General features: G+C 41.0%; 1 protein-coding gene across 1 annotated transcript in view; it reads left to right on the forward strand.

Moving 5' to 3' along the window:
* The window catches only part of CTNND2 (catenin delta 2), a 1,122,555-nt gene that overhangs the window by 1,070,910 nt on the left and 24,806 nt on the right, over nt 1–26,839 (forward strand). The window contains exon 18 of the mRNA XM_055555147.1: nt 4,779–4,863. Coding sequence (XP_055411122.1) covers nt 4,779–4,863 — 85 coding nt within the window. The remainder of the gene's footprint in view (nt 1–4,778; nt 4,864–26,839) is intronic.

Consider the following 26,839-nt stretch of genomic DNA (forward strand, 5'->3'; position numbering starts at 1 on the left):
AAATAATCTACCCTATAAAGAGTTGAAGGTCATAATCATAAAGATGCTCAGGATAATGAACACAGTAACAGGTTTAACAGAGAGTTAGAAAATATAAGGAAGAATCAAACAGAACTGAAGGGTACAACTGTTGTTGTTCAGTTGCTCAGTTCTTTCTGGCTCTTTGTGACTCCGTGGAGTGCAGCACACCAGGCCTCCCTGTCCTTGACCGTCTCCCAGACTGATGTCCATTGAGTCGGTGATACCATCCAACCATCTCATCCTCTGTCGTCCCCTTCTCCTCCCGCCTTCAATCTTTCCCAGCATCAGGGTCTTTTCCAGTGAGTTGGCTCTTCGCATCAGGTGGCCAAAGTATTGGAGCTTCAGCTTCAACATCAGTCCTTCCAGTGAATATTCAGGACTGATTTCCTTTAAGATTGACGGGTTGGATCTCCTTGAAGTTCAAGGGACTCTCAAGAGTCTTCTCCAACACGACAGTTCAAAAGCATCAACTGTTCAGCTCTCAGCCTTCTTTATGGTTCAGCTCTCACATCTGTACATGACTCCTGGAAAAACTGTAGCTTTGAGTATACTTGTATAACTTTGAGTATTTTTGTATAACTGAATTTTTTTTAAAATATACTAGAAAGAATGAGTAATATATTAGATTATACAGAAGAACGGAATGGCAGACTGGAAGACAGTAGTGGAAATCAACCAAGCTAAACAAATAAAATATTTTTAAATGAGTATAGTTTAAGATACCTTTAGGACAACATCAAGCATACTAATACTGGCATTGTGGGGTCCACAAGGAAAAGAGAAAGAAAGGGGAAGAGAATTTATTTGAAGGAATAATATTAATAGCTGAAAACTTCACCAACCTGGGAAAGAAAACAGATATCCAGGTCCAAGAAGTACAGTGAGTCCCAAACAAGATGAACCCAAAGAAGTCCTCACCAAGACACATTGTAATTAAGATGGCAAAAATTAGAGATAAAGACAGAATTTTAAAAGCAGCAAGAGAAAAGCAATTAAGTATGCACAGGGGAACTCCAATAGGTCTCTCAGGTCATATTGCAGACCAGAAGAGAGGGGCAAAAATAAGCAAAGGGAACCTAATTAAACTTAAAAGCTTTTGCACAGCAAAGGAAACCATCAACAAAGTGAAAAGACAGCCTACTGAATGGGAAGAAAATTCACAAATGATATAGCCAACAAGGGGTTAATATCTAAGATATATATGTAATATTATATATAATATTTATAAAATATTATAAATTTTATTATTATATATAAAATTTAGGACCTCAGTTCTTCTTCTGAGGTTTTATCTTGTTCCTTTATTATTATATATAAAATTTCCTTTATAATTTATTATATATAAAATTTATAAAATATTTATAAAATATAATATATAATATTATATATATATATTATACAACTCAATAAACAACCCAATTAAAATTAGGCAGAAGACTGAAAAGACATTTTTCTCCCCAAAGAAGACTTACAGATGACCAACAGGTACATGAAAAGATGCTCAATGTCACTGGTCATCAGGGAAATGCAAATCAAAACCACAATGAGATATCACCTCACAGCTATCAGAATGGCTATTAAAAAGGACAAAAATAACAAGTGTTGGCAACGATGTGAAGAAAAGGGGACTCTTATACACTGTTGGTTGGGATATGAATTGGTACAGCCACTATAGAAAACAGTATGGAGGGTCCTCAAAAAATTAAAAATTGAACCACCATATGGTCCAGCAATTCCAGTTCTGTATAGTTTTCTAAAGAAAAAAAAAACACTAATTGGAAAAAGTATATGAACTTCAGTGTTCATTGCAGCATTATTTACTACAATTTCCTTCTCCAGGGGATCTTCCCAACCCAGGGCTCAAACCCAGGTCTCCCACATTGCAGGTGGACACTTTACCATCTGAGCCACCAGGGGAGCATATTTATTACAATATGTATGTATATATTGTATATATACAGGTAGTAAATATATTATTTACTACAATATGTATGTATGTGTGTGTGTGTATATACACACACACACAAGAGAATATTACTTGGCCATAAAAAAAGAATAAAATATTGTCGTTTTCAACATTATAGATGGACCTAGAGGATATTATGCTAAGTGAAATAAGTTAGAGAAACACAAATACCATATGATTTCACTTGCATGTGAAATCTGAAAAACAAAACAGAAGAACAAACATAACCAAACAGGAACAGACCCAAAGATATAGAGAACAAACAGGTAGCTGCCAGAGGAGAGAGGGATGGGGCGATGAGTGAAATGGGTGAGGGAGATTAAAAGGTACAAAATTTCAGTGGTAAAATAAATGAACCATAGGGATGAAATACACAGCAGGGGGAATATAGTCAATAATATTGTAATAACTTTGTGTAGTGCCAGATGGTAAATAGAATTACCATAGTGGTTATTTTGCACTGAATACAGCTATCAGACCACCAGGAACTAACAAAGTGTTGTAGGTCAATTATAATTCAATTGTTTAAAAAAGAATAAAGTGTACCTGTATGTATATCCATGAAAAGATCTAGAATTCTCTGTCAAAAGAATTCAATATATTTAGAGCATGATACTAGCATAAATGTGAAATCATTTAGCAACTGTCCCTTTTAGGTAAAGAAAATATGTATTTTGCTTAAATATAGCTCATCTCATGGAGAAAAATTTTTTTTTTTTTTTTTTTTTTTTTGAAATTTACAAGAGTACTATATTTTTTCTTTTAAAAGTACACAATATTAACTAAGTTTTCAAACGCAAAGTTGAATTCCAAGTCAGCAGTAATAAGTAAGAGATAGTGTTCCAGTTTCCAGTAAGTAAATGGATGAAGAAACCTTAAACGTAGTTGTTCTACATTGCACACTTGAAGATCCAGGAAAATAGCAGACATTTAATTGATAACATATTAAGGTCCCATCATTTCATTGCAAAATACAGGTCCTTGCTTCCCAGGTGGCACTAGTGGTAAAGAACCTGCCTGCCAGTGAAGGTAGACATAAGAGACGTGGGTTCGATCACTGGGTCAGGAAGATCCCCTGGAAGAGGGCACGGCAACCCACTCCAGTATTCTTGCCTGGAGAAGGCTGACAGGCTATAGTCCATAGGGTCACAAAGAGTTGGACACAACTGAATTGACTTAGCACACACATATCCATTTACTCTGGCTCTCAAGTCCAACTTCAACTTGATCCCATCTCACCATCTGCTCGCTTTCCATTTTAAGGACTATTTTATGTTAAAAGCAGTTTTGATCTCAATTCACATGTTCTCTTTGGGGAATCTGTGGGCCACTGCATCATGAGTCAGCTTCAGGGGTGGACTTCACATTGGCGTCCTCATGTGTGATTACGACCTGCCCAACTCCAGGAGTCCCCGCATAAACCAAGGGTCAGCCAGCTATGATCCAAATCCCACTGTCCACCCTTTCTTGTAAATAACACTTGACTGGAACACAGCCACTTCTGTTCATTTATGTATTATTTATGACTCCTCTCTTCCTGCAATGGCAGAGTTGAGTAGCCACAACCGAGACCATATGGCCCACAAATCAAAGGATATTTGATAGCTGACCCTTTATAGCAAAAGTGTGCCAGCCCTTGAGATCAGGCACAATGCCATGTCAGCCACTCAGATCGTGAGGCTGGTTGTGGACTCAGCCCATTGGCGCAAAGAATCCACAGGTAGTTAGCAGGGCCCTCACCACTCATCCAAGTAATTTCCAAGAATCAGATTGAATTGAATCAACACAGATGTCTCGACCTAGAGTCTGATCTGAGATGCAGGTTGGCACCGAATCATTATTTAGGGATAGATTCATAAGGATTTCAAAGCCATGACTCAAAAAAAAAAAAAATGGTAAGAACCGCTACTCAAAGGTTTACATGACCTTAGTTTCTCACTCTGGTCTGGAGGACAGAACGTGAATTGTATGAAGGGCTTTGTTTATAGATTCTTTTATCCGTGCTTATTCCTCCACACAAACGCAAGAGAGCCCGTGTGCCCGTGAGTGCACAGGTCATCTCCATGCCAATCGCCTGTGCTTGGCTTCCTTAGCAAAAGGAAAGCAGTTCCCTGTACCCCTCAGGCAGAAGAGCAAATGCTATACAAGCTCTTACGCTTCAGCTGAGAAAATGAGTATCTTTTTTTTTTCCTTACTCCTTGCTTGCACTCAGTCATGTCCAACTCTTTTGCGACCCTTTCTACTGCCTGTCAGGCTCCTCTGTCCATAGGATTTCCCAGGCAAGAATACTGGAGTGGGTTATCATTTCCTCCCCCAGGGGATCTTCCTAATCCAAGGATCGAACCTAAGTCTCCTGTGTCTCCTTTTTGTATGCATTGTATGCGGATTCTTTACCCACTGAGCCATCTACACAGGTTAGACAACACAGCTATTAAAACCCCTTAATCTTGCCTTTCCTGGTCAAGATTCTTTCTGTTCCATTTCCTAGTCCAGCGCTGAACCTGCATTCTAACTCAATGCACTGCTTTTGGGTTTGCATTGTGAAAATTCTTTGCCAAATTACAATACCTTCCTCCCCCGACCCCTATCCTGCCCCCTGCCATGGGTGTCGGGGGGAGAATGAGGTTGGACAGTGGTGACCTGCATCCTTTGCACTGTCCAGACTGGAGAAAGAAAAGGGTCAGAAAAGCCATGAGGCTTTTATTCTCTTTATTCTTGCTGTTTCCTGCCAAGTCATTTGAAGCCCATCGGTCCTCCTCACCACTTGTGTGTCCTGTCTTTTCTTTATCAGACACTCTCCGAAGGTGGTCAAGGCGGCATCTCAGGTCCTCAACAGCATGTGGCAGTACCGAGATCTGAGGAGTCTCTACAAAAAGGTAAGGTTTGCTTTGCCTTCTTGGCTCAGGAGCTGCACACAGACCCTGAGCCTAAAGACCGTATTTGGTCATAACAAGATGTGTCACAGATACAAAGGAACCTTGTCTGAGAGTTTGAGCAGGTGAAACAAGTGAAACAAGAAAATCAGTAAAGATGCAAAAAAAAGGGTCGCTAAGTGTCCCCTGAATACATCCTAAGATCCATGAACTTTCTGAATTGGACAGACCTATAACCGTAGAGTCTTACCTTCGAGAAAAATAAGTTTGTGTCTGAGCTTCTATATTGTATAAGAGACTAAAAAGCAATGAACTGAGGGATTTTGCACACACTCTCACACAGAAGCGTCAACAAGTGCCAATAAATAACTGAAGTCATTGTGGAGAGGAGACAGAAAAAAAAGGCAAAAGGCGGTTCGGGAGACTGAGAAGTCTTGCAACCTAGGAATACTGAGTAGAGACCTGAGTTCCGCATCCAAGACATTGACCAGTTCACGCGCAGGTGAAGGGCTGATAATCCTAATGACGGTCGTAGATTGTACGAAGAGGCTGGGCGTTTACTCACAAGACTCCCCGGAGGCAGGCAGAAATTTATGTCATACATTTCAAAGGGAACTTCCTCCCCAAAATAGTTTAGAAACATAACCTGAAGCAAAAAAGGCACATCTGGAAATTTTGATTATATGATTCTTTCCCACACGTTCGTAAACAAAGGATGCACAACTTTTCTTTTTTGGTTGGGAGCAAAGAGTTCTTTTAACAGTGTCCCCCAGAAGGTACTGTTCGGTTGTTACCACACAGCATATGTGAGTTGTTTCAATGATCAGAGCTCTCAAGATAGATTTGAGTTAACAAATGGAGCAGAGAACATCACTGATAGGCACGGAGAACAGCATAGACATTGGTCTCCATAGGGATTCGGAAAGCGTGAACAGGGCTTCATCATCAACTTCCCAGAGCACCTCCTCGCCTCCCCTGGCAGCCTGCATGGAGGGGGGAGCCAAGAATCACTGCCACCTTGGTCCCCAGCATCCCAGTCTTGGGATGGGAGGTGGGGCCACAGCAAGAGGCTCAGAGGGGTAAGAGAGGGTGAGATCCATCTTGCCAGAGGGAAAATTGATCTTTTTCTAAGCCTGTGGGAGAAAGTTAAATATTTAATAACTGACTCTACTAAGTTAGAGTATATTTCTAGATTTCTCCAAGGTCTTCCTATTTCCTGTAAGCCTTGCTTTGTACTTCAGTTTAAAGTTTAGCCCATATATTTCAGAAATCTCTTTCAAGATTTTTCTGTTCCTTAAGAGGAAGTATGTTTAGGCTGAAATATTGCAAAAGTGTTCTGGATTAATTATATCCTTTCCTAAATATCTTGCTATCTGTCTAAAGTGTTTTGAGTTCCATTCTGCCTGTTTTGTTTGAAATGCACATCCCTTGGTTCCTTCTGGGACTCTTTCAGAAGCCAAATGAATTCCCTCCAGGGACAGGATCCTTTGGCTAAACAGGCAGCCAGACACGAAGAACACACTATAAATTAGAAAAGAGCTGGACGTTGTGAATCAGTGGCTCTGGAAGTTCAATGAAATATTACTGCCTCGAATAAACTCCACTTCCCCTGAATTCCAACCATTTCTTTGCTGGAATATACCTTCTCATACTTCTGTGCATTGAAGGGAAACGGCTTTTAGAGACTCCACAAGTTATTTGTTGAATCGTAGTATGAGTTTTCCATTTTAGTTTTTTCCGTGTTGGTAGTAGGGTTCAGAAAGTGTAATTGTCTTTCGCTTGCCATGAGGAAAAAAAAAAAAGAGTATGTTGTCAGAAATTTAATGGTGCTAAAACTCAGGAGCTAAAGAGGGTTTAAAATGTGTCTTAATGTGAGGAGATTCAAGAAAGACGGGCTGTAGAAGCTGAAGGTGATGTTTTCGGTTGATCCATGATTTTAAAATATTGAGAAAGAGCTGTTGTTCTTAATGATTTCCAAATTGTGTAGTTGCAAAATGAAACGAGGACTTTGTGCTCAGTGTAAGTGCTACAATGGCAAAGCTCAAAATTCACAAAAGCTTTTCTTTTTGAAAGGTCCTGTGGTGAGAAAATCCAAATTCATTCATCCTTATGAATTGTTTTTAATCAGTGAGGCAATAGATTTCTATTTTATTCTTCACTGACAATTGAGAGATCATTTTCTAAATGCCTGATCCATATCTATAATTATTCGTCTTTCTAATCTGTTTATTAAATACCTATTATAGGCTTAGGAAAGGAAGAGTTCCAAAGAAAACGTGACATGTAGAGCAGCTATTGTGGATGAAAGTGAAATATGGAACAGTGATTGGCAATTGCATTAGGTTCAGATTTACGTATTATGGATTTACTGGATAAATTAAGAACAAGAAAATTACAGAGAAAAATCTTGAAGAATCTATAGAGTTTGCATGAATTAGGAGATAAGAGGAAAAGAGCGTTATGGACAAGAGGGAAAAACACAAGTAGATAGATGTAAACTGAAATAACAATGGCATATCTATGGAACGGAATTAAAGATCCACCTGTCGTTGGCTTCTTTCCTCCTTAGGACCCAAGCACAGAGGCCAGAACCACATTTCCTTAGCTCAACTACTTTATTTCACTTAGAGATCCATTTAATTAATCAGAATATTCTTTTGGCTGGATGTGTTGACCACAATATGTTGGAGTCCAGACACATTGTGAGCCAAAACAGATTTGCATCATCCAAACCTTCAACTTCAGTGAGGCCTGGACTTCTGATTTTTCTCCCCTAAAGGAAAAGAAACAGAAGAATGTTATCACACAAAGGCTAAATAATGCATCACCTTAAAAAAAATCCTTAAGATTAGATAACCACAAAGAGAAGTTTCAAATATCTTTATCATCTGTATTTTTGCAGAGGATGGTTTCAAACAGAAAGAATGTGAGCCTTGGAGCAGACTTGATAGAGGGCTGAAAGAAAAGGAGGCAATCAAAAGTTCTTGACTTTTTGAACACTGGTACTTAAAAGAAAAAGTTGCAGTCATGACTGACAGCGTGATTATGTTTGATGATGGTAGGGTTTGTTGGGACAACTGGTTTTGAAAGAAAGGAGATAAATTTGAGGGGAGGGGGAGATGGGGACATAGAATTATAAAATTGCAGAAAGCATTTCTTATAAACCCTTACATAATACCTTAATCATATGCACATCTCAAAAAAATATATAGTTATATTGTTTGGGATACAGGCTAAGTTACTCTTAACAGGGAGACTCAAAAATTCAGAAACTCAAGCTAAACAAGTATCCCTTTCTGTTGCATGGGCCTGTACCTGGTTAGGCAGGTGGTCAGGTGGTCCAGAGTCAGCGGTGACCCTGGGATCTGTCTTGTTATCCTGCCTTGTACTATTGTATCATCATTGCCTGTGTGTACCAAGCTCCCTAACTGAGCTCTTCCCCTCTCGTCGCAGCCTGTAGGAAAAGTGAGGGCAGGTGATGTTCTCTGAAGCGTGTGATGCAAAAGGGACCAACCTTCTGCTCCCCTGCCACGACCAAGAACTCAATCATGTGGCCACAGCCACGTACCCGGCTGTGAGGGAGGGTAGGAAATGTGAGCCACCAGAACCCTGCTAAAGCTTGGTGGCAGGAGGAGGGAGTTATTTTACTAAAAGAAGGAAGGTGTAGCATCAGCTCCAGGAGTCATTTCCTTTTGTTCAAATGTCGGGTTAGCCAAAAAGTTTATTCTGATTTTTCTGTAACGTCATGTAGAAATACCCAAACTTTCTGGCTAACCGAGTATTTTAATTATCCATTGCAAATCACTAAGGGGGCATATTATTCCATTTTTGAGTGGCTATGATTTTTCAGAACTCTTATATGAAGTAAAAATCTCTGTATGTGTACTATCTGTCCTCTAATGCTATACTGAAAATCTACTTTCTCTTCTGTAGGATAGCCTTCCTATTTTTGAAGCCAGTCATCATGTCTCCACAAGGTCATCTCTTTTCAGTTGTAGGGTAGCAACGTTTATTATTACTGCAGCTGTCAAAAAAGCAAAACCTAAAAATTGAAAGTTACATTTTCATCACTGTGCAAAACTTAGAACTTAAGGCCAGGACACAGCATCGGGGCAGCCCCTGTTGTCAAGTAGAGAGAGAGAGTTTTTCTGGCATTCAGCTTATAATGCTTAGGTTCATTATTTTGCTCTAAGTATTGCAAAGAGCTCCAGAAAGAACAGCATCTACTCAGCCACTCTATGAGCAAAGTCCTTTGTTCATAGATGCAGGGATCAGATCAAAGACAGATCAGACATCAGAATCAAACTCTGCTGATGGTCACCAAGGTTAGAAACCAGACTCATTCTCCCCCATGAATAGTCATGGCCTTGTGTTTCTATAGTTGTGGTCCTGTGGGGTCCCCCACCCTCCTACCCCTCCCCAACACCCCTTGACCCTCCCATGCCTCCCCTCCCCACTCCCCCACCAACCCTCCTACCCTTACCCCTTGGGATCTTGCTCGGTGAGCTTATGTCTCAAAGAATGCCAAACCACCTGTGCTTGAAAACTTGAAACCAAACAAGGTAGTCTTTCTGTGGATAGAGATATTGTATTCACTGTTGCCATCTGGATGAGAGAAACAAAGCATACAACTACTCTTTAAATGTCCTTCCTTTTATTGTCGGGAAGACAGACTCTCAGGCTGCAGGTACCATTCAGCCAGTGAATAATAAGCTTTGATGGGAGTGAAGTCATGCCCTTCATGGCCTGAATCACTCAGGACTCTCTTTTCCTGCTGCCGTGGGATTCATTACATTGCTCCCACCACTGCTGCACCCGCAAAACGAGAAATCAATAAGTAATTATGGATAGGGAAGGGAAGCCTGCAGATTTCCTCAAATGACCAAACCACAGCGGGTGAGCGAGTGGACACAGCGCTCACAGCGTCTTTCGCTGCTTCCAGGAAACTGGCCTCTGTACCTCGGTGAGTCAGTGGTCCTGATCCCTGTGAATTGAAGTCACGGTTCACATTTCACGTCCCTCATCACTCTCCCTTGCTGGACATTTAAAAATCAATACTGGATTGCAGTGAGAACTAGAAAGATATTTTGAAATATTGTCCAGGAAAACATACAAGATGATCAAAATTCAAAATTTTGATCTCAAAGCTTTGCAGCAAGAGGAGCAAGAAATACTTTTATACTTGCTGTAGCATGTTGCCATCTTGAGAATAAATAGATGCTTTTCCTTGGCGCGTATTTAAGGTGGTGATGGAAAAGCAGTAAATCCTCTGTAGAAATAAATGACTGAATGTAGAGCTGCCATTCTATCAAGGAAATTGCCCACCAGGAATTTATTCATCTTTATACTGTACTGGAAAATTCTTCACCAAGAAATGACTGGAAGCACATGAAAACTTTTGATCACAGTCTTCTTTCTTGCATTTTTTAATTAATTAATTTTTTATTGAAGGTTAATTGCTTTACAGAATTTTGTTGCTTTCTGTCAAACCTCAACATGAATCAGCCATAGGTGTACATATATCCCCTCCCATCTCTCTCCCCACCCCACCCCTCTAGGTTGATATCGAGCCCCTAGTTGAGTTTCCTGAACCATACAGCAAATTCCCGTTGACTATCTATTTTATATATGGTAATGTAATTTTCCATAATTAGAGGAAAATTGCTTTACACTGTTGTGTTGGTTTCTGCCCTACGACAACGTGAATCAGTCATAATTATGGTCAGGCTCTTAAATAATCTGGATGCTGTGTCCTCCAGATTTCCAACTGTGGCTCGAGTTCTTTTCTAAATCATGCACATCAAGCTCGGGTAGGAAACAAAGAGGCTGAGGTTAAACTCGGTGATGACGCTGTCTCCTCCATAAATCTGGGTGTTTGCGTGTTGATTTTTGTATCGACAAATAAGGCCCTCCTTCATGAGGTCTGCTGACCTCTCGGAGACCATTCTCAGACACTCATCATATGATATCTGTCCAAAAACAAAGGCACAAATGGGAACAGAAGCAAAAATCAATTGTGCAGAAGTGGAAATCGATGCACATGGCAGTTGCTAAACAAGAAGTGACTAAGTTAGAGCTGCTGTAGGGCTGGACCTCCCAGCTGGGGAAATTCTACCCAAGCAGCATCTAAGTTCAATGTTTCCTTTCTGCCTCTGCTCTCCCAGGTGGCTTTACTGTAACATTTTAAATCAGAACTTCCAAAAGTACCCCAGAGACAAAAGCAGGGGGAAAAGGATTGAATTGGGAACTAGAAAACTCACTAAACTTTTATTTTTTGGGAACTGAAGTTGATTTTCAATGTTGTGTTAGTTTCACGTGTACAACAAAGTGATTCAGTTATACGTGTATATACTGTTGTTTAGCCTCTAAGTCGTGTCCAACTCTTTTGCGACCCCATGGACTGTGGCAGCACCATGGACAGGCTCCTCTGTGCATGGGTCTCTCCAGGCAAGAATACTGGAGTGGGTTGCCATGCCCTCCTCCAGGGGGTCTTCCTGATGCAAAGACTGAACCCACGTCTCCTGCAGCTCCTTCATTGCAGGTAGATTCTTTACCACTGAGTCACCAGGGAAGCCCTATATTCGTGGGCTTCCCTGGTGGCTCAGATGGTAAAGGATCCACCTGCAATGTGGAAGGCCTGGGTTTGATCCCTGGATCAGGAAGATCCCCTGGAGAAAGGAATGGCTACCCACTCCAGTATTTTGAGGACTTCCCTGGTGGCTCAGATGGTAGGAAAAAAAAAAAAATCTGCCTGCAGTGCAGAATTCCACGGACAGAGGAGCCTGGTGAGCTACAGTCTGTGGGATTGCAAAGAGTTGGACATGACTGAGTGACTACCACTTTCACGTTTATATTCTCATTTAGATTCTTTTCCATTATAGGTTATTATAAGGCACTGAATATCGTTCCCTATGCTATACAATAGGACCGTATTTTGTTATTTTTCTATTTAACAGTGTGTATCCATTAATTTCAAACTTCTAATATATTCCCCCATTTCTACTTTGGTAGCCATAAATTTGTTTTCTATGTCTGTGAGTCTATTTCTGTTTTGTAAATAAGTTCATTTGTATCATTTTTTAAGATTCCACCTGTAAGCGATATCATATTTGTCCTTCTCTAACTGACTTCACTTAGTATGAGATTCTCTGGGTCCATCCATATTGCTGCAAATGGCATTATTTCCTTCTTTTTAGGGCTGGTCTATATTCCCTGTGGGTTTCTCAGGTGGCTCAGCGGTAAAGAATCCACCTACCAATGCAGGAGTTGCCGGTTCGATCTCTGGGTCAGGACAATCCCCTGGAGAAGTAAATGGCAACCCAATCCAGTATTTTTGCCTAGGAAATCCCATGGACAGAGGAACCTGACAGGCTACAGTCCCTGGGGTCACAAAGAGTCAGAAACAACTTAGTGTCTAAACAACAAATATTCCTTGTATATATGTACCACATCTTTTTTTATCCGTTCATCTGTTCATGGACACTTAGGTTTCTTCCATTTCTTGGCTACTGTGAATAGTGACACTATGAACTTTAGGGTACATGTCCCTTTGAATTAGAAAAAAAAGCTAAGTTTAATGTAAATCTGCCACAATTCTTGTTACTTTGGGCAATACACTCAAGCTCACCCTTCCTTCTTCTAGTAGATGGGATGAGTTACGTCTAAGAGCGCTTTCATTTGCTTGGGGAGAAAGGACGTGATCAGTTTATTGTCTCTTCCTAGCTCACCTGCTCCCCCTCTCATAAGCTATTCCTTCTTGTGTCCCAGTGCCCCACACCCCCACCCTCCTCCCAGGCTCTGCCAGGAAAGGGGGATCTGCAGAGAGGAGAGAGACCCTGGCCACACAGTTGTACCCTGGCCTTGATACACCCGGCCTACAACAGATGCCCACGTGCTGGCTCCTTCTCTCATGAGGACAGTGGTGTGGTTTGCTCATGCGTGCATGCTTAGTCGCTTCAGTCATGTCCAACTTTTGCAACCCTATGGATCGTAGCCTGCCAGGCTCCTCTGCCTGTGGGATTCTCCAGGCAGGCATACTGGGGTGTGTTGCTGTGCCCTCCTCCAAGGGGTCTTCCCAATCTGGGATTCGAATCTGAATCTCTCATGTCTCCTACATTGGCAGGTGGGCTCGGTATTTAATACCAACCTCCAGCTGAGGACCGCTGGCCTGGACCTGACCTCTTCCAGCAAACTGCTCCAGGCTCTCCATGCACCTAAGGCTTCCACTACCCTGCACTGAGACCAGAGCAGATAGACATTTTCCACCCCGTAGCTTAGTGTGGGAATTCCTGTTTAAGAAGAAAATACTTTATAAATATAAAATTTTCTACAGGCCTTGGAGGGGGCTCATGCAGTGGACGATCCTGAAACCTAAGCTTCTTGAGCTCCATGGTTGGTCCACCTCTGGCACTGAGTCTGTGCTTCACCCTGATCATAGTAATTCCTACAACCCCCAAACGCCAGAGAGCCCCTGGCCAGGCAAAATAAGGAGCTCACTTCCCAGGCTTCAGGAGATGGGGGATAGGCTGGGGAATGCCCAGCCCATCAACTGCCTTCAAGGAAGCCCTCGCCACCAACGTTCTCCACCCACTAGTGAATTCTCAGCCTAAACTCATGTAATCTGGAGGTGGGGCATGTGTTATACTGCAGAACCTTATTTTATCCCCCACATCCACAAAGATGAATGGATGATCTAATTTTTTACTTTGAGAATATATGTGGAACAATGGGGCATCTGTTGTTCCCTGCTTTGGGACCTTAGCCAAAACACAGGCAATGGAAGAAAATTATGTTAACATCCTGTCACATACCTTGTTGCAAGTATTTAATCATCTAAAGTTGTCCTCGGGTCTAATCAGTTGTGTCTCACACCCCAAATAAACATGGCTTACAGCAGTTAGAAATTAATCACCCTCTGTTAGTTTCCTATTGCTGCATTAACAGATTACAACGAACTTGGTGGCTTAAACACAAATTCATGATCTGAACAGTTCTTGAGGGCTGAAGTGCAAAGTAGGTTTCACTGGGCTGAAATCAAAGGGTTGGCTCTGCAGTGAGTAAAGTGGAGCTTTGGGGAACTCCCGCAGCTGGGGTTGGGGACAAAAAGAAGAGGAGCCAAGAAGGGGGATTTGACTCCATTCTTCTGTCATCCCTGCCCAGTTCCTATGCCTGCCTCACCTGCTTCTCCCTGTCCTCTCTTTAAGTCTGGAGCTGAGATTTTCCGCATTGTTATATTGCTGTCAGTCAGTCGCTAAGTCATGTCTGACTCTTTGCAGCCCATGGACTATAGAACACCAGGCTTCCCTGTCCTTCACCATCTCCCAGAGCTTGCTCAAAATCATGTCCATTGAATTAGTGATGCCACCCAACCGTCTCATCCTCTGTCACTCCCTTCTCCTCCTCCCCTCAATTTTTCCCATCATCAGGGTCTTTTCTAATGAGTTAGCTCTTCGCATCAGGTGGCCAAAGGATTGGAGCTTCAGCGTCAGTCCTTCCAATGAATATTCAGGGTCGATTTCCTTCAGGATTGACTAGTTGGATCTCCTTGGGGTCCAAGGGTCAGCATGGTAGCCATTAGTGAGGGGTTGGCTATTGAACATTTGAAATATGATTAGTCCTCTTTGAGATATTCTCTGGGCTCAGTGGTAAAGAATTGCCTGCCAATGCAGGAGACTCGAGTTCAATCCCTGGGTCAGGAAGATCCCCTGGAGGAGGTCATGGCAGTCCACTCCAGTATTCTTGCCTGGGAAGTCCCATGGATGTAGGAGCCTGAGAGACCAGATTTTAAAATCCCATATTTTAGATATATGGGATTAAATAAATATAATATTAAAGTTAAAAACAAAAAACTGTTGGTCCTGGATGCACCCCCTCCTGAAGCTGTCTAGAGAATCCATTTCCTTGCCTTTTCCAGCTTACAGAGGCCGCCGCTCCCTTTGGCCTTTTGCCCCCTTCCTCCATCGTCTAAGCAGGCAGCATGGCTTCTCTGATTCTCTGTCTCTGCTCCCGTGGTCACATCACCTTCTCTGAATGCCTGCCTCCTGTATCTCTCTTTGAAGACCCTTGTGGCTGCATTGGGCCCACTTGAATAATTCAGTGTAATCTCCCTCTTTCAAGAGCTTTAACTTCACCACACCTGCAGAGTCCCTTTGCTACATAATGTAGTCTGTCACAGATTCTAGGTAAGTAGGATATGGGTATCTTTGGTGGGGGGAGCACATTATTTAGCCAATCACGCCCTGTCACATTGGAGTCTAATTGTCCGGATCTGGTATCACACCTCTCAGACCAGGGTTTTGGCTGCTTCAAACTCTGTGATCACCATCTCTAGAGGGTTGCCCTCATCTGTGTTCTCCTCCTTGACCTCAACCTGTCCACGTTCCAGTGGAAAAGGATGGGAAAAGGCATCCTTTTTTTTTTTTTTTAAAGTGGGGGTGGGGGATGCCTTTGTAAATACTTTCAGAGCTTAGTCACGTGGCCAAATCTCCCACCAAGAGAGGCTGAGACATGGGTCCAAGTGAAAAACAGTTTCTATTACAAAGTGGGAAAATGAGAGAAAAGTCTACCGAGATGTTTATGCCTGAGAATGTTATGCCCATGCTGATGGCAACAGTCCTCTTGATCGCTGTACCCAGTTCTTTTTTTTTTTTTTTTTCACTTCACTTAGACTTTATTTTTTTTTAATTTTTTTTTAAATTTTACTTTATTTTTAAACTTTACATAACTGTATTAGTTTTGCCAAATATCAAAATGAATCCGCCACAGGTATACATGTGTTCCCCATCCTGAACCCTCCTCCCTCCTCCCTCCCCATTCCATCCCTCTGGGTCGTCCCAGTGCACCAGCCCCAAGCATCCAGTATCGTGCATCGAACCTGGACTGGCAACTTGTTTCATACATGATATTTTACATGTTTCAATGCCATTCTCCCAAATCTTCCCACCCTCTCCCTCTCTCACAGAGTCCATAAGACTGTTCTATACATCAGTGTCTCTTTTGCTGTCTCGTACACAGGGTTATTGTTACCATCTTTCTAAATTCCATATATATGCGTTAGTATACTGTATTGGTGTTTTTCTTTCTGGCTTACTTCACTCTGTATAATAGGCTCCAGTTTCATCCACCTCATTAGAACTGATTCAAATGTATTCTTTTTAATGGCTGAATAATACTCCATTGTGTATATGTACCACAGCTTTCTTATCCATTCATCTGCTGATGGACATCTAGGTTGCTTCCATGTCCTGGCTATTATAAACAGTGCTGCGATGAACATTGGGGTACTCGTGTCTCTTTCCCTTCTGGTTTCCTCAGTGTGTATGCCCAGCAGTGGGATTGCTGGATCATAAGGCAGGTCTATTTCCAGTTTTTTAAGGAATCTCCACACTGTTCTCCATAGTGGCTGTACTAGTTTGCATTCCCACCAACAGTGTAAGAGGGTTCCCTTTTCTCCACACCCTCTCCAGCATTTATTACTTGTAGACTTTTGGATCGCAGCCATTCTGACTGGCGTGAAATGGTACCTCATAGTGGTTTTGATTTGCATTTCTCTGATAATGAGTGATGTTGAGCATCTTTTCATGTGTTTGTTAGCCATCTGTATGTCTTCTATGGAGAAATGTCTATTTAGTTCTTTGGCCCATTTTTTGATTGGGTCATTTATTTTTCTGGAGTTGAGCTGTAGGAGTTGCTTGTATATTCTCGAGATTAGTTGTTTGTCAGTTGCTTCATTTGCTATTATTTTCTCCCATTCTGAAGGCTGTCTTTTCACCTTGCTAATAGTTTCCTTTGATGTGCAGAAGCGTTTAAGGTTAATTAGGTCCCATTTGTTTATTTTTGCTTTTATTTCCAATATTCTGGGAGGTGGGTCATAGAGGATCCTGCTGTGATGTATGTCAGAGAGTGTTTTGCCTATGTTCTCCTCTAGGAGTTTTATAGTTTCTGGTCTTACATTTAGATCTTTAATCCATTTTGAGTTTATTTTTGTGTATGGTGTTAGAAAGTGTTCTAGTTTCATTCTTTTACAAGTGGTTTACCAGAGTTCCCAGCACCACTTGTTAAAGAGATTGTCTTTAATCCACTGTATATTCTTGCCTCCTTTGTCAAAGATAAGGTGTCCATATGTGCGTGGATTTATCTCTGGGCTTTCTATTTTGTTCCATTGATCTATATTTCTGTCTTTGTGCCAGTACCATACTGTCTTGATAACTGTGGCTTTGTAGTAGAGCCTGAAGTCAGGTAGGTTGATTCCTCCAGTTCCATTCTTCTTTCTCAAGATCACTTTGGCTATTCGAGGTTTTTTGTTTTTCCATACAAATTGTGAAATTATTTGTTCTAGCTCTGTGAAGAATGCTGTTGGTAACTTGATAGGGATTGCATTGAATCTATAGATTGCTTTGGGTAGTATACTCATTTTCACTATATTGATTCTTCCAATCCATGAACATGGTATATTTCTCCATCTGTTAGTGTCCTCTTTGATTTCTTTCACCAGTGTTTTATAGTTTTCTATATATAGGTCTTTAGTTTCTTTAGGTAGATATATTCCTAAGTATTTTATTCTTTCCGTTGCAATGGTGAATGGAATTGTTTCCTTAATTTCTCTTTCTGTTTTCTCATTATTAGTGTATAGGAATGCAAGGGATTTCTGTGTGTTGATTTTATATCCTGCAACTTTACTATAGTCATTGATTAGTTCTAGTAATTTTCTGGTGGAGTCTTTAGGGTTTTCTATGTAGAGGATCATGTCATCTGCAAACAGTGAGAGCTTTACTTCTTCTTTTCCAATTTGGATTCCTTTTATTTCTTTTTCTGCTCTGATTGCTGTGGCCAAAACTTCCAAAACTATGTTGAATAGTAATGGTGAAAGTGGGCACCCTTGTCTTGTTCCTGACTTTAGAGGAAATGCTTTCAGTTTTTCACCATTGAGGATAATGTTTGCTGTGGGTTTGTCATATATAGCTTTTATTATGTTGAGGTATGTCCCTTCTATTCCTGCTTTCTGGAGAGTTTTGATCATAAATGGATGTTGAATTTTGTCAAAGGCTTTCTCTGCATCTATTGAGATAATCATATGGTTTTTATTTTTCAATTTGTTAATGTGGTGTATTACATTGATTGATTTGCGGATATTGAAGAATCCTTGCATCCCTGGGATAAAGCCCACTTGGTCATGGTGTATGATCTTTTTAATGTGTTGTTGGATTCTGATTGCTAGAATTTTGTTAAGGATTTTTGCATCTATGTTCATCAATGATATTGGCCTGTAGTTTTCTTTTTTTGTGGGATCTTTGTCAGGTTTTGGTATTAGGGTGATGGTGGCCTCATAGAATGAGTTTGGAAGCTTACCATCCTCTGCAATTTTCTGGAAGAGTTTGAGCAGGATAGGTGTTAGCTCTTCTCTAAATTTTTGGTAGAATTCAGCTGTGAAGCCGTCTGGACCTGGGCTTTTGTTTGCTGGAAGATTTTTGATTACAGTTTCAATTTCCGTGCTTGTGATGGGTCTGTTAAGATTTTCTATTTCTTCCTGGTCGAGTTTTGGAAAGTTGTACTTTTCTAAGAATTTGTCCATTTCTTCCTCATTGTCCATTTTATTGGCATATAATTGTTGATAGTAGTCTCTTATGATCCTTTGTATTTCTGTGTTGTCTGTTGTGATCTCTCCATTTTCATTTCTAATTTTATTGATTTGATTTTTCTCCCTTTGTTTCTTGATGAGTCTGGCTAATGGTTTGTCAATTTTATTTATCCTTTCAAAGAACCAGCTTTTGGTTTTGTTGATTTTTGCTATGGTCTCTTTTGTTTCTTTTGCATTTATTTCTGCTCTAATTTTTAAGATTTCTTTCCTTCTACTAACCCTGGGGTTCTTCATTTCTTCCTTTTCTAGTTGCTTTAGGTGTAGAGTTAGGTTATTTATTTGACTTTTTTCTTATTTCTTGAGGTGTGCCTGCATTGCTATGAACTTTCCCCTTAGGACTGCTTTTACCGTGTCCCACAGGTTTTGGGTTGTTGTGTTTTCATTTTCATTCATTTCTATGCAAATTTTGATTTCTTTTTTGATTTCTTCTGCGATTTGTTGGTTATTCAGCAGCATGTTGTTCAGCCTCCATATGTTGGATTTTTTAATAGTTTTTCTCCTGTAATTGAGATCTAATCTTACTGCATTGTGGTCAGAAAAGATGCTTGGAATGATTTCTATTTTTTTGAATTTACCAAGGCTAGCTTTATGGCCCAGGATGTGATCTATCCTGGAGAAGGTTCCATGTGCGCTTGAGAAGAAGGTGAAATTCATTGTTTTGGGATGAAATGTCCTATAGATATCAATTAGGTCTAACTGGTCTATTGTATCGTTTAAAGTTTGTGTTTCCTTGTTAATTTTCTGTTTAGTTGATCTATCCATAGGTGTGAGTGGGGTATTAAAGTCTCCCACTATTATTGTGTTATTGTTAATTTCTTCTTTCATACTTGTTAGCATTTGTCTTACATACTGCGGTGCTCCCGTGTTGGGTGCATATATATTTATAATTGTTATATCTTCTTCTTGGATTGATCCTTTGATCATTATGTAGTGACCATCTTTGTCTCTTTTCACAGTCTTTGTTTTAAAGTCTATTTTATCTGATATGAGTATTGCTACTCCTGCTTTCTTTTGGTCCCTATTTGCATGGAAAATCTTTTTCCAGCCCTTCACTTTCAGTCTGTATGTGTCCCCTGTTTTGAGGTGGGTCTCTTGTAGACAACATATGTAGGGGTCTTGTTTTTGTATCCATTCAGCCAGTCTTTGTCTTTTGGTTGGGGCATTCAACCCATTTACGTTTAAGGTAATTACTGATAAGTATGACCCCGTTGCCATTTACTTTATTGTTTTGGGTTCGAATTTATACACAATTTTTGTGTTTCCTGTCTAGAGAATATCCTTTAGTATTTGTTGGAGAGCTGGTTTGGTGGTGCAGAATTCTCTCAGCTTTTGCTTGTCTGAAAAGCTTTTGATTTCTCCTTCATACTTGAATGAGATCCTTGCTGGGTACAATAATCTGGGCTGTAGGTTATTTTCTTTCATCATTTTAAGTATGTCTTGCCATTCCCTCCTGGCTTGAAGAGTTTCTATTGAAAGATCAGCTGTTATCCTTATGGGTATTCCCTTGTGTGTTATTTGTTGTTTTTCCCTTGCTGCTTTTAATATTTGTTCTTTGTGTTTGATCTTTGTTAATTTGATTACTATGTGTCTTGGGGTGTTTCGCCTTGGGTTTATCCTGTTTGGGACTCTCTGGGTTTCTTGGACTTGGGTGATTATTTCCTTCCCCATTTTAGGGAAGTTTTCAACTATTATCTCCTCAAGTATTTTCTCATGGTCTTTCTTTTTGTCTTCTTCTTCTGGGACCCCTATGATTCGAATGTTGTAGCATTTAATATTGTCCTGGAGGTCTCTGAGATTGTCCTCATTTCTTTTAATTCATTTTTCTTTTGTCCTCTCTGATTCATTTATTTCTACCATTCTATCTTCTAATTCACTAATCCTATCTTCTGCCTCTGTTATTCTACTATTTGTTGCCTCCAGAGTGTTTTTAATTTCACTTATTGCATTATTCATTATATGTTGACTCTTTTTTATTTCTTATAAGTTCTTGTTAAACCTTTCTTGCATCTTCTCAATCCTTGCCTCCAGGCTATTTATCTGTGATTCCATTTTAATTTCAAGATTTTGGATCAATTTCACTATCATTATTCGGAATTCTTTATCAGGTAGATTCCCTATCTCTTCCTCTTTTGTTTGGTTTGGTGGGCATTTATCCTGTTCCTTTATCTGCTGGGTATTCCTCTGTCTCTTCATCTTGTTTAAATTGCTGAGTTTGGGGTGTCCTTTCTGTATTCTGGCAGTTTGTGGAGTTCTCTTTATTGTGGCGTTTCCTCGCTGTGTGTGGGTTTGTACAGGTGGCTTGTCAAGGTTTCCTGGTTAGGGAAGCTTGTGTCGATGTTCTGGTGGATGGAGCTGTATTTCTTCTCTCTCCTTTCGAAGAGTTGGGCTGCTTTTCTGGGTGCCTGATGTCCTCTGCCGGCATTCAGAAGTTGTTTTGTGGAATTTACTCGACGTTTAAATGCTCTTTTGATGAATTTGTGGGGGAGAAAGTGTTCTCCCCGTCCTACTCCTCCGCCATCTTCTTCACTTCTGTACCCAGTTCTTAATAAAAACCTCATTTTGAGAGATCCCACCATGCTTTTGTTTGGTACTAGTTAACTCCTGGTAGTTAACCACGATGTACTTTCTTGACCAAATTATATCAGTTTCTTTCTAGGTTGTCAAATCTTCTTAGTGATATCGGTTCTTTAGAATTAGTTCAATGGTGATAAATTGAATTCCTAAGATGGATTTACTCAATATTTGCTTTTAAAAGATGATGTGTGCGTGTAAAGTCACTTCATCATGTCTGATTCTTTGCAACCTTATGAACTGGAACCCAACAGGCTCTTCTGTCCATGGGATTCTCCAAGCAGGCATATTGGAGTGGGTTGCTATGCCCTCTTCCAGGGGATCTTCCTGAACCAGGGATTAAACACAAGTCTCTTGTATCTCCTGCATTGATAGGCGTGTTTTTTATGACTAGCACCACCTGGGGAGCCCTTAAAAGATGGTACATACTGTGAAAGACTCTTTTTTTTTTTTAATTTTATTTTATTTTTAAACTTTACATAATTGTATTAGTTTTGCCAAATAGCAAAATGAATCCGCCACAGGTATACATGTGTTCCCCATCCTGAACCCTCCTCCCTCCTCCCTCCCCATTATCCTTACATATACTGTACCTTTAAGTAGCCAAATCAATTTAATTAAATTTCATTAGAGGCACCGGAGCTGAAACAAACTAATGAACGTAACTGGTGTGTCAGGTGGTATTTATTTTTGCATTAAATTGCAAATACTCCCTTTTGGTCCTTGAAGATTTAGTCTAAATATTTAATTCTAATAGCTTTTGGAATTGTTGATGGAATTAGTTTTAATGACTCTTTTAACAAACAGTTTACCTTAAAAATAGATGGAAGCTTGTTTTATTATAGTGAAGAGGAACTGTGAGTTTATCCTCAGGGAAAATCTGGCTTGGTCTTCAATCGCATACGCTCTGAATAGTCTGTTTCCATTTTTTTTCTCTATAATACCTTTTATTGAAATGAGGAGAATGTTTGTATAGCTATCACTAATTTGGAATCTTTTCTTTCTCTGCTTCGTTGTGATTACATCAACAGGTTTATTCCACTTAAAAAAATGACTGGAAAACTGGCACAATTTTGAGCAATCAAATTTTTCCTAAGTGAGCAGTGTCTCAGCTGGTTACCTTTTTCAGTGCATGGCAACAATTCAAATTTTAACTTTCATTTAAAAAATAGCTTCTGATGAAGTGATTGAAGTACAAGCTGTAAATGTCCTAGGCTGAATGAGTGGATGAACTTGAGTTGTTTAAAAGCTCCAAGGATTTACACCACCCTTTCTTTATATCTCAAGTCACTCATAGCAAATTAGAATTGACGAGTTTTATGCGCCAAGAGCCTTCAAGGACAGCTAACACACAAAAAAAACATGTATTTGTTACTTCAGAACTAAAGAGTCTCTCTATGCCTATTGAGAAATCCTTGTTTAGATTCCAACTAAATCTTACCAGATTAAAGAAGTTCCAAAACTGTTTTCAAAGAGAGGAAAAACATACACTGCCTGACATTGTCCTCATATCTATTTTGGGTGCCAGCGAATATCCTCAGTGGAAAGAACAACTATTCTCCATTTTCAAGGTTAATTATTTATTGAAGCTTTTGTCCAAGTCAGAGATGTCATTTATCACTAGGAAAGATTTGTTGCTTCTAAATTCTAAGTATAGAAGACAGAACGTCCAAATCTCACTTTGAAGACAGAACTGCAAATTGGACACTCCCCATGTAACTTACCGTCACAGCTGTAGATATTCACTAACTTTGTCACTTTCCGCCCCATCATTGTCTAATCACTAAAGGGCGCCTCTTCCCAGAGGTCAGAGATCACAGAAAAAGTAACATGAAATCCCATGCCTTCTTTGTTTTCTGTTTGGAGGATAATTGCTTTACAATGTTGTTTCCGTTTCTGCTGTACTACATTGTGAATCAGCTGTAAGGATACATATATATTACATATACATATATATGTAAGTATGTGAAAGTGAAACCGCTCAGTCGTGTCCGACTCTTTGTGACCCCATGGACTGTAGCCCCCAGGCTCCTCGGTGCATGGGATTTTCCAGGCATGAATACTGGAGTAGGTTGCTATTTCCTTCTCCAGGGGAATCTTCCCGACCCAGGAATTGAACCCAGGTCTCCCGCACTGTAGGCAGATGCTTTACCGTCTGAGCTACCAGGGAAGCCCACATGTACATATTTCCAAAATCACTGCAGATGGTGACTGCAGACATGAAATTAAAAGACGCTTGCTCCTTGGAAGAAAAATTATGACCAACCTAGACAGCATATTAAAAAGCAGAGACATTACTTTGCCAACAAAGGTCCGTCTAGTCAGAGCTATAGTTTTTCCAGTAGTCATGTATGGATGTGAGAGTTGGACTATAAAGAAAGTTGAGCACTGAAGAATTGATGCTTTTGAACCATGGTGTTGGAGAAGACTCTTGAGAGTCCCTTGGACTGCAAGGAGATCCAACCAGTCAATCCTAAAGGAAATCAGTCCTGGATATTCATTGGAAGGACTGATGCTGAAGCTGAAACTCCAATACTTTGGCCACCTGATGCAAAGAACTGACTCATTGGAAAAGACCCTGATGTTGGGAAAGATTGAAGGTGGGAGGAGAAGGGGATGACAGAGAATGGGATGGTTGGATGGCGTCACCGACTCGATGGATGTGAGTTTGAGCAAGCTCCGGGAGTTGGTGATGGACAGGGAGGCCTGGCGTGCTGCCGTCCACGGGGTCACAAAGAGTTGCAAACGACTGAGCGACTGAACTGACTGACTGATCCATCTATGCCCTCCCTCTTAAGCCTCCCTGCCACCCCTTCCTCCACGCCCTAGGTGCTGCAGAGCACGAGCTGAGCTCCCTGTGCTCTGCAGCAGCTCCCCCTGGCTCTCTGTGTTACACTTGGTGGTGTATATGTGTCAGTGCTGCTCTGTCTGTCCCACCCTGTCCTTCCCACACAGGGCCCACAGGTCCATTTTCTATGTCTGTGTCTCTATTCCTGCCCTGCAAATAGGTTCATCTGTACCATTTTTCTAGATTCCATATACATATGGTAATATACAGTGTTTGTTTCCTCTCTTTCTGACTTAATTCACTCTGTATGACACAGTCTACGTTCATCCACATCACTACCTTGTGCTTAGTCGCTCAGTCATGTCTTTGCGACCCCTTGGACTTTAACCCACCAGGCTCCTCTCTGTCCATGGGGATTCTTTAGGCCAGAATACTGGAGTGGGTTGCCATGCCCTCCTACAAGGGATCTACCAACCCAAGGATCAAACTCAGGTCTCCTGCGTTGCAGGAGGATTCATTACCCTCTGAGCCACCAGGGAAGCCCTCTATATGACAGAGTCTAGGTTCACCCACATCACTACAAATGACCCAATTTTGTTTCTTTTTATTGGCATATAGTTGATTGAAAATGTTTAGTTTCTGCTGTACAGCAAAGTGAATCAGTTATACATATACATATACCCCCTGCCCCACCCATGCCCTGTTCATCTCACCTCCTGAAGTGGTTGATGAAGATTTGGTACTTAACCCCTTTTCTCTAGACTCCCTTATCACCAGATTATCCAAACAGTCTGTGAGATATTGCCCTTCCTCTCCATTTTTGCTGTAAGCTCTTTGTTACACAGATTGAACAAGTCATGTCCCTAATCCCCTTTCCCTGCTGGTCCAGCTGGCACTGTGCTTGTCCACCCCTTCTCTGTTCCAGTGCTGGGGGCAGGGCTCACCGCCCTGCTCAGCTGGCAGACACAGGATGCTCTCTAGCGGTCTGGTCCAGGGAAGGAAAAGGTGTGGGAACACTCTTGCTTGACATATCCCATTCCATCACATCCACACATTCTGCACACCTCCTGTGGGCATGCACAGCACCCAGCTTCTACTCCAGAGCAGTGACTCTGGTCATCAGTGTTCCCTGCCCAGAAACATTCCTGCAAGTTGAGCCCTTCATTCCAGTGGGCACATGGCACACCTCGCAGCAAGCGTGGGCTCCTGTATCCAACCGAAAGGAAGTTGGAGTGTATCAAATGAGAAATGGGATGCTCTCTCCCTTCTCCTTTTCCCCAGCTCTGCTCAGGTTGTGTTTGGGGAAAACTGAGCGTCTTTGCTGTGGACAGGAGCTCGTGGTTTCTGAGCTGCAGGATGCAATAAGCAGTAGAGATTGGGGGAGGGGCAGTGTGTGCAAAGAGGTGTGTGCTCTGAGAGCTGTACGTGGAATCAGCACCAATTCAGGGCCCAGGTGTGGCAGATATAATGATGCTCTAGAATTAGCTACACGATTGGTTAAAGAGGAGACAGTTTTATATCCTCATGTTGAAGCATAGAGGACAGGGAGACATTACCATCAAAAGTGTAGTGGGCAAGCCATAGGCTACTTTTTTCTTTCTTTTTTTTTTTTCTCTTTTTTTCTAGGTACCCTTTTACCTAAACTAGCACTGCCTTCAGCCCAGCAGTATGTCAGAAAGGACAGATATACCAATAGCAGCAGATGAGGTTGCTTTCAGCTAAAATACTTAAAAAAAAAAAAAAAAAACCATAAGGCTCTGATAACCTTCATTTGTTATAGAACTGTAAGAGTGTAAGAACTGTAGAGTTAGCAATAAAGACTATGACATCGATTATCATTGCATTTATAATAACTAATCATCTTAATTCATTGTCTTCAACTAGCAGAATCTATTAGGTACCTCTGTGTTGCAGGTACCATGCTAGAGACCAGGAAATAGCAAGGAAATAAACATGGCCCAGCCCTGCCTCCCAGCTGGGCAGACAGACAGGCTTGCAGCAGACAGAAATGAAAGGTCATACCATTTTGTTCATAACAGGCAAGGGAAGGGCTTCCCTAGTGGCTCGATGGTGAAGAATCCACCTGCCAATGCAGAAGACACAAGTTCGATCCCTGGGTTGGGAAGATCCCCTGGAGAAGGAAATGGCAACCCACTCCAGTATTCTTGTCTGGGAATATCTCATGGACAGAAAAGCCTGGCATGCTATATAGTCCATGAGGTCATAAAGAGTAGGACACGACTGAGCAGCTGACCAACAACAACAAGGCAAGTAAAAGTATACCAGCACTGCTAAAATCTCCCCTGAACCTCAGAGGCATAATTCATTTAGTAATAGTGATTTATGGAACATGTATTGCCCCACCTCCTGTTTACCTGGCTCCAGACTGAGTGGGATGAGTAGGATCTGACAGGTAGAAAAAGAGCAGGTGTTGTGTGAGGTCTCAGAGCTGCCTGATCAAAGGTGTAGGCTGTGAAAATGAGTCACGGGGTGATTGTTGAGTAATCAGGTATGAGTAGGATGTCGGGGGGTGGGGGGGGCACCTCTCTGGCCTGAGTTGGACTTAGTTTTGTTCCTGTGGAAGTCAACCTTGCAAATGCCATATCTGACACTGCCAAATGGAGTCAGAGCCCTAAAGGCCTCCTAGGATTTTGCCCTTTAAAATGTGTTCTATATCCCTATTAATCATTGCCAGGTATGCATACAAACTCCAAGCCAGTGGTTCCCAGCCACGCTATTCATTTTGAAAATACCAATGCCCAGACCCTACTCAGAACAATTTAAACAGGATCTCAGAGGCTGAGGCCTAAGCAGAACTATATTTAAAACTTAAATATTTAAATAAATAAAATATTAATTAAAAATAAATATATATTTTTAAATATATTTTAAAACTATATTTAAAACTTTATATATATTTTATATATAAAAATATAGTTTAAACTATATTTAAAGCTGATTGAATCATTCTGCCCTTAATTTCT

The sequence above is a fragment of the Bubalus kerabau genome, chromosome 18 (genome assembly GCF_029407905.1).
Source record: "Bubalus kerabau isolate K-KA32 ecotype Philippines breed swamp buffalo chromosome 18, PCC_UOA_SB_1v2, whole genome shotgun sequence".
Lineage (NCBI taxonomy): Eukaryota > Metazoa > Chordata > Mammalia > Artiodactyla > Bovidae > Bubalus > Bubalus kerabau.